At 53.2% G+C, this 8,099-nt stretch overlaps 2 protein-coding genes across 4 annotated transcripts; one reads left to right on the top strand and one right to left on the bottom strand.

Annotated features, from left to right (window-relative positions):
* Positions 1-43: 43 nt before the first annotated feature.
* znf830 (zinc finger protein 830) lies at positions 44-2,826 on the top strand. Of its 2 annotated transcripts, XM_053882659.1 has the most exons (3): positions 44-247; positions 826-2,301; positions 2,411-2,826. In XM_053882659.1, the coding sequence occupies exon 2, from the start codon at positions 1,262-1,264 to the stop codon at positions 2,243-2,245; it is 984 nt and encodes a 327-aa protein (XP_053738634.1). In that variant the 5' UTR covers positions 44-247; positions 826-1,261; the 3' UTR covers positions 2,246-2,301; positions 2,411-2,826. The 2 variants fall into 2 exon arrangements, with proteins under 2 accessions (XP_053738634.1, XP_053738635.1); XM_053882660.1 differs by lacking the exon at positions 44-247 and having other exon boundaries at positions 322-2,301.
* On the bottom strand, positions 2,182-7,529 carry efcab14 (EF-hand calcium binding domain 14). Of its 2 annotated transcripts, XM_053882657.1 has the most exons (10): positions 6,708-7,529; positions 5,786-5,934; positions 5,548-5,693; positions 4,648-4,746; positions 4,475-4,585; positions 4,296-4,322; positions 3,879-4,031; positions 3,583-3,637; positions 3,414-3,521; positions 2,182-3,351 (listed from the first exon to the last, which is right to left on the bottom strand). In XM_053882657.1, exons 1-10 carry the CDS (start codon positions 6,878-6,880, stop codon positions 3,173-3,175), a joined length of 1,200 nt encoding a protein of 399 aa, XP_053738632.1. In that variant the 5' UTR covers positions 6,881-7,529; the 3' UTR covers positions 2,182-3,172. The 2 variants fall into 2 exon arrangements, with proteins under 2 accessions (XP_053738632.1, XP_053738633.1); XM_053882658.1 differs by lacking the exon at positions 4,296-4,322 and having other exon boundaries at positions 2,185-3,351; positions 6,708-7,522.
* Positions 7,530-8,099: the final 570 nt, after the last annotated feature.

Below are 8,099 nucleotides of genomic sequence, written 5' to 3'. Positions count from 1 at the left end.
GGGCGGGAGCTCTCGCGAGAGCCGCAGAGGCGCGCGCCACCCGGAAGCCGCGTGGTTCATCTCAAGAGAGGAAGAACACAGAGTTCTTGGGGGTGTCTAACGTAGCTAACGGTAGCTCGGTCTCGCGGACACTGAGCTGAAGGAGACGAGCCTCCTCTGGAGGACGGAGCGCGGTCAGCACAACTGTGTCGCCCGGCTCTCTCCAAGGTGACGCGCACACGCGCTTCACCTGAACCTCTGACCTCAGGTGAGAACCACCGCCGCTCCACCTGGAGTTCCAGTCAGCAGGTGACCAACACGACGAGGTTGGAATCAAGGTGGGGAGTCAGGTCGAGACGTGTGCGTGGAAAACCTGGACGAGGAAGAACAAGGCAGACGCATCTCACATGAGCCGGTGAACGAGTGACGGGTCCTTCTCTGAACGATTCCTTCATTTGAACGACTCTTCAAAATGAACTGAGAACTACAAGTCGTCTCACTCCTTGTAGTTTATTTTGAAAGGCGCTACCGGACGTCTTGTCGTGACTTATAAACAAGGCTTAATCGTCCGCTGTAGCTCCAGCAGAAGTGCTGGATTCCTCTGCGTTGTTGTTGGATGAATAGTTCCTAAATATGAGTGCATGAAGATCTTCCAGGTAACAGGCGCTGTATTGTTTGCTTCTCTCTTTGCCGACCCTTTCTGGTGCAGAGTTTCGTTCAGTTCTGTTTCCCGTTCACAGAACTGCCAACGATTAGTTCTCCAACAATTGTGGCGCATGGAACACACACACATATATATATGGACAAAAACAACTTGGCTGACCCTTGATGTTCCTCCGGTCACAGATGATCTGCCCAGTCCTGGAAAAGATTCTCTCTGATGGTTCAGGTGTGGCCACGATGCACAACCTGGCCTCCATCAGCACAGAAAGCCGTTTATCAACTGGGGAACATCTCTTCCACCATGACAGTGGGTCCAACGTGCGAGGCAGGTGTTCCTCTGCTCAGTAACCCATCATCTCCAGTATGAGGTCTGATGGAGTTGATGTTGTTCCAGGCCTCCTGCTTTTCATTCTCTCATCAAAGCGAGTTAATGAACTGAGTCACTGAAGTGAAGTGTTTGGCCCATCACTACTGTGACCTCCTGTTATTTAGCGGTTTTAAAGCGAGGGCGGGTTGGAGCAGTAGGTGGCGCTGTGGGCACACGGGTGTCGAGGAGAAGAAGAAGAAGAAGAAGAGGAGGAGGTGCGGCGCGGAAGTAGCGGCAGGTTGTTGAGTCAACATGGCACCGTCCAAGAAAGAGAAGAAAGCGGTCAACCAAGAGGAACTGCGGCGCTTGATGAGAGAAAAGCAGAGGCAGAGCTCGGAGAGGAAGCGAGTGGACTCTCCGTTCGCCAAGTACAGCAGCCTGGGCCTCCTCAGCTGCTCGCTGTGCAGCGTGCAGCTCAAGTCCGAGCTGCTGTGGCCGGCGCACGTCCTCGGGAAAGCGCACAAGGAGAAGGTGTCCGAGCTGAAGGAGGGCAGACAGGAAGCCGTCAAGAGGAAAGCGCCGGATGGTGAGGACGTCGGCGGCAAGAAGGCCAAACCGCCCGAGCTGCCAGGCGACGTCTTCGCCAAGCCCCTGGAGCCTGCAGCTCCTCAGAAGCCTGGCGGTCTCAGTCTGCTGGCGGGAGTCTACCAGGAGGAGGAGGAGGAGGAGGAGGAGGAGGAGGAGCAGGGTGAAGCCAGCCAGGAGGCAGAGCCCTCGGGACTCCCCGCCGACTTCTTCGACAGCTCCATCCCGCCAGCTCCTGCTGTGGCTCATTCGGGCTCCATCCAGAAGGCGGCGGAGGAACCCAGCAGAGCCCCTGGAAAGAAGGACAACGCCTCAGAGGTGCTCCCCGAGGGCTTCTTTGACGACCCAGTGAGGGACGCCAAGGTCCGCAACGTGGACACGCCAAAGGATCATATGGACAAGGAGTGGGAGGAGTTCCAGAAGGAGATCCGACAGGTGAACACGAAATCGGAGGCCATCGTGGCCGAGGACGACGAGGAGGGTCGGATCGAGCGTCAGATCGATGAGATCGATGAGCAGATCGAGTGCTACAAGAGAGTGGAACTGCTGAGGGACCAAAGGGACCTGGTGAAGAGCAAGGCTCCGTCCAGGAAGGTGGAGGCCATGGAGGCCGGTCCTGCCACAGAGGAGGAGGAGGAGGAGGTCGACGACGAAGAGGAGCTTCTTGGCCTGTTATCAAGAGACTGGCGAGCAAAGGGGGTGCTGGCGTGACGGCGGCGCCGTGGATGGGGAATGAGTCTTCATCGTATTCACTGTCAGAATAAAATGTAACGTCAAGAAGCACGATTTCAACTCTTTATTGAATCACACAAAGTTGTCGTTTTCAGCCAGCGATTTGTTGCTGGGTCGCGGCCTCACCGCTTCACTCTTTTCCAGACCGAGACTTGAGCCAGAGTGTTGTGGAGCGGCTTCACTTGACAGTGCTTCTGCAAGTGAGGCGAGTTCTGACGAACAATGAGGAGAGGACGTCATTCGTCCATGACAGCAGTCAACTCGTCCCATCGCTCCAGTGTCCCAGCCACTTCAAGACCAAAGAGGTAATGACACGTTGGCGTGGCACGGTGCAAAAATCCTTTCAACCTTTCCACATAGATCCAGAGATTGACATCAAAGTTGACCTCAACCAACAATCATAAATAATTTACACATGTTACATCTGAGCAACATGCAAAGATATACGTTTTAAAACTGTACAATATTAAAGCAGATAAACCCGTCCAGCCACTTGAGTGGTGGAGACAGTAAAAACAGAATCAAGTGGAGAGAGAGAGTCAGTGCGCGTACTGGTGGTCGCTACATTTGCCTGGTGTGGTACAACTCACTGTGTCGTAGCCCTTCAGAGGAACATTCTAGCAGGAAAACAGGGCTTGGGTTTCTAAACGTCGAAATCTAACTTGACAAACTGCGTCTACAAGTCCCTTGTAAACATTGTAAAAGTCTCCGCTCAGCAATGTGGGCTGAGCTGAACCAGGTGAGAAGGTGACCTACATATAAAGGCCACTGCAGGAAACCCTGGTTAAACTCCTGGTCTGCAGAAAACACTCAAATAAAGTGGGTGAAAACGGTGTAACAGCAACCTGGGGTGAGGATTTTCAGTAGCCCGAGTCTACGCTCCACTCTCAGAGGAGGGTCCGGTCCTCACAAGCGCGCAGCAGCGCTCAGCTCCTTCAGGGTGAACCTCTGATCGCCGTCGCTGTCAAAGCACCGCAGGGCCAGAGGCCCCGGCGTGGACACGCCAAGGACTTTCCTCAGTTCCCGGTAGGAGAGTCCCGTGGACTCTGTCCCGTCACCGGCCCGCTGGAACACCTTCACCAGGTCTGTGAACACACACACGCCTCCGTCAGATGGACAGACCAGAGAAGAGCTGGGGCTGCGAGACCTTCAAGACGGTGGACACCAGGCAGCAACACCGTGGTGCAGCGGGCGTCTCTCGCCGAGCGCGGATGTCGGCTGGTCCGTGGCTCAGGCAGCGGGGTGGAGCGCTCCGCTGTGACGGAGGAGACCATTAACAACCAGCATGGGGGTGTGGACACCAGGTGACCTTATACCTGGGACGTCCTCGGGAGCCGCTGTGGCCAGCGTCTCTGCATCACCGTCATGTGACTGAAACATGAAGGAGGAGGAGTCACTTCCGGAGTATCAGCCGTGGCGTTATGACCACCTGCCTAACACTGAGTGTCCTCCTCAATCACTCAGACAGAGCAGCTCACGGCTGCGTCCTCACAAGCATCCAGAAGCAAAGAGCTGCTCAGTGACAACAGGCCAGTGATTGGCCCTCTGATGCTTTAGCCACAGTGCGTTTCCACCACCATCATCACCGTCACCACGCATCAAGTGCCCTCACGCTGGGTTTGGAGCCGTTCTCCAGCGACGCCACTCGATGGTGAAGGTCGGCCACGGTCGAGAGGAGGAGGTGGATCTGCTCGTCCGTCCACGTGTGGTGCATCTCCTCCGTCCTGTTGGCCGCGCTGACAGCTTTCCTCAGCTCCGTCACCTCCTGTGGCACACAGCAGCAGCACCGTGACTGAGAGGAGCACATGGAGGTGTCAGCATCAAGCAGAGAGAGAGAGTGCCAAACAAAGGCAGAGGAAATGCCCCGGTGGGTCACAGGAGCGTCAGCTGCACGTTCCTCGCCACCACAAACTTCTGCTGCAACTCTTTGTGCACTTCAGACAGAGCCTCAGGGCGTGTTGTGATCGCCACCGTGGTCAGCACCATGGCGGGCGTCAGCAGGAAGGAAGCGCTCAACAGCGTGACTGACCTCTGGTGGAGACAGAAGAGCTGGACACTGCTGTCCAGAAGGACAAGTCACTCAGTTGTCAAGTGTCTGAGAGGGTTGCCAGAGCTTCCAAGGTCACACACACAGAATCCCTGGACAATACCTGCACTGGCCCCTCGGCCCGTCGCAGGGAGCGTCCTCACTGTAAAGCAAGTGTTTACCATGGCCTTCTGCAGCTCCCCGTCCTGATTCCTCCGAGTCTCCAGCGAGGTCTGCAGCGTCTTCACGTCGTGCTGGACGCTCGTCAGCGTGCTGCCGATGGTCGCGACGCTCTGAAGATGAGGAAGCGGATTTGAGCCACCGTCCTCCAGCTAAGCCTGCGTGACGGTGATACCTTCTGGAGCTCCTCCACGGTGGTGGGAAGGTTGATCAAGTCTGACGCTGATTTCAAATTGGCCTTCAGGTGGCTCACAGCAGAGTCCAGCAGGCTAATCTGAGGAGACACAGACTCGCTGATGAAGCAAGGTTTGGAGCAGTGGAAACACCAGGACCCGCTCTGCCCACTGCCACAGGGAAACATGGGTCAAGGTCCACTGATCACCTGGGTTAATAGAACAGAAACCTTCATACAGCTCAGCACCAGAAGGTGCGTCTCCGCGAGCCTCCGTCCAGAAGGGCCTCATTCATCAGCTCTAAAGGAACAAAGGTCAAAGTGCCTTTGTTTTGTACGTCGATGTACTGTGGGAGGAAACTGCTAGGATGCGTGGCGGCAAAGTGAGAGGCAGCTCAGTGGAGTTTGAAATGTTGACTTGCACCGTGCATCAAGCTCTTTAGAGAAATATGTTCAATATTTAGCCTCGTCCCAGGACGGCACAGTGCAGAGAACGTGAATGGAAATATGAACATTTGTCACTGCCTCGTGAAAATGCAGTTCAGGTGAAAGAGAACATTCTCTGCCAACAAAACACCTGAGGGACAGGCCTGGTCCCTCGGGTGCCGCGAGTGCACGAGCATGTGCCACAGCCACCGTTTCCCGTGCTTCTCCAGACACATCAGCACGACCTCGTGACGTCTGCCGTTTGAGGTCGGGTTTCTCTCTCACACTCTATCACACGCCTTCACTGTCGGCCTCAACGCTCGCCTCACGTGTGTCCGTACACATACAAGTGCCTCGACATCAGTCTCACACAGTGATGCTTCCACTACTCAGTCTCATCATCTTCTTCCCAAGAGTTTTACAGCAATCAAGTCTCACACACCCCTGATACATTCCACAAAGTGCTTCACAACTGACCTTTCTGTTGATTTCTGTGAGGTTGGACCACAGTCTGTTTAATCCCTTGTCACCATTTTCAATGTCTTCCAGCCTCCTGTCTTTGCTTTTCAAGTCCTCACTCAACTTTGGTATTTCACCTGCGGACACTTTTTGGCTGGCTTCCACTGTCAGGCAAGAATAAAGGCAGGATTAATGGCGAACACTGGGGTGGTTTCCCTTCACACCATCATCACAGAAGAACGGGTGCGGGGCTTACTGCTGTGCAACTTCTCCTTCATGGAATCCAGATCTTCTTTCAGAGCGATCTGCATCCATATGAGGCCGGCACAAGCCATGACACACGCAGCTAGTATGATAAACAGAAACAAGGGGTAGCAGACACTGCAGCACTGCGCGTAGCTCCTCCTGTCAAAGAGAGGAAACAGAAACATTAGACTCTGCCTGATACATTATTGATGGTGGAGATATTTCCAGGCCTGCTTGCTGTGTCACGGCAATTTCATGGCAGCATCAAATGATGGTGTTTTGAAGGGCTGCAAAACTATACTGCTTCACATTGAATGGGTTAAACGGAACCTTGAGCAGAAGAGCACTAGATCAGTCAGCAACGCTTCCTTAAAAAAGGTTGCTTGCTTGTTACTTTAAATAATTTGTGTTCTCATTAACACAAATGCTCAGTGTGGAAAGCCAGTGTCTGGATTTGACCTTCAAAGGATTAACCGTTAGTTGCATCACAAATATTATCTAGCAAGTAGGATTAATGTGGGAAAAAACAATAGAAAAACATCAACTGTAAGATGAGCCAAACAAAAAAATATATACATATGTATTATGTTTTAGAACATTAAAACTAAATGTCAACACAAATTGTGAGTTAAAACCAAAGCGAAATGATCCTCGACTTTGACAGCAGTTGTGCAACAAACTCTGTTTTCACCAGCATTATAAACACAGGGTTTGTGGCCCAGTGACGGCGCTAATCTTTTCTTTAATCTGGGGAAACGCAAGATTGCAGAGTAACTACCATGCGAGGCCCAAACACTGAAGACGACTCCCATCTGCCCAACACAAAACATCACACTACGTGACACGGTGTCGTCAAAACACAACACAACAAAGCGCGTACACTGCTGGACTCTGGTGACAACGATTCAAGACATCAGTCTTGGGTCACTTACTTCCCGAAGTTAGCGCCGCTGCTCATGTTGCTGAACTCATCTTCCGAACTGGACTCCGACTCAGATCCCGGAGGTTCGGTTCGCAGGAGTCTGTGACCGGAGCCCTTTTTGGCCTTCTTCCTCTTGCTGTCTCCGAGTCCGATCAGCGCGTTTAACTCCTTGCGCTTCTTCATCTTCTTCTGGGGCGTCAGTGGACCGCCCGAGCCCGATTTGAAGCCCACCAGATCCAACGTCTTGTCCAGTTTGCTAGATGCTAAGCTAACTGTACCGGCTAGGTGGGATGTCGACTACCGAGTGGTCGACGGCCAAAACACAGGGAAAAATCACCGGCTCCTTTTAGCGCTCAAAAGCATCTACTCCGAGAGTACGTTCGACGTCCAGAGGCAGGAGAAGAGAGTGAATTTAAGACAACTTTGGGTGGTGTTGTTGGTGGTAGCACGCAGGCTAGCCTGTCTGCTAGCGTGCTAACGCTTCGAACAGAGCCTCTCACATCACTCAGGCCTGCTACACGCAGTCTCCCGCTATAGAGTCGACTCCAACAGCAGCACACGTTTCGACATAGCGTCGAAAAGAGTGGCATTAGATGAAAACCAAGCCCGTCCTCCGGTGGTTCCGGTGTTAGCTCGCTCAGCTCTCACGGCGCAGCGCTGCTCTCAGCACAACTTCCGCCGCGGGGCAACCTGAGCGAAGTTCGCCCCGAAACTGTTCTGACAGCAACCTTCACCCGTCAGAGACACGTTTGACCTCGGGTCAGGAGCAATTCACACAAACGCAACCCAGCCAGGACCCGAATGCGCTAAAATAATCATGTCCGTGTTGTTCATCAGCCGTGGGACCAGAATTCTGACGGCGGCTGCTGCTGCTAGTGTTTGTCAGAGTGACCTTTTAGTACCTTTGTCAAAACGTCATCTGATGTTTCTTCTCAGGCAGGTCATGGCATCACAGGGATTCCATCAGATCACCCTGACTCCTGTGATTGTTTCACAGGCGGGTGCCTAAACATGAGAATAACCCTCCCGTCTTCTGTGAGCCCTGGTGTATCAACGCACCACACACACACACACCATGACTGTTGGAGAGGAAACACCCACCGTTGTGGCTGAACTGAGAAGATTTTTGAGCGTTAAGTGATAGAAGATGAAATGAAGTGGGAAATGTGTAACCAGGGAATGATCCAGAGGACGTTCCAAGGGAAGAAGCGGAGCTTCACCGGTGCCGACCGACCCAATTGCTCCGTTATGACAGGCGAAAAGCAGGTGGAAAGGAACCGCTAACCGTCTGTTTGAACAAGCTCCAGGACAAACGTCACAGTTAACATTGTCTTCATACTCAAACAAGGAAGTCAACAGCACAACCCTGAAATTGGATGTTTCAAGCTCACGGGAGCTGCAC

The sequence above is a fragment of the Synchiropus splendidus genome, chromosome 13 (genome assembly GCF_027744825.2).
Source record: "Synchiropus splendidus isolate RoL2022-P1 chromosome 13, RoL_Sspl_1.0, whole genome shotgun sequence".
NCBI lineage: Eukaryota > Metazoa > Chordata > Actinopteri > Syngnathiformes > Callionymidae > Synchiropus > Synchiropus splendidus.
The sequence above is the reverse complement of the archived record's forward strand: the minus strand, read 5'-3'. Positions and strand labels throughout refer to the sequence as shown.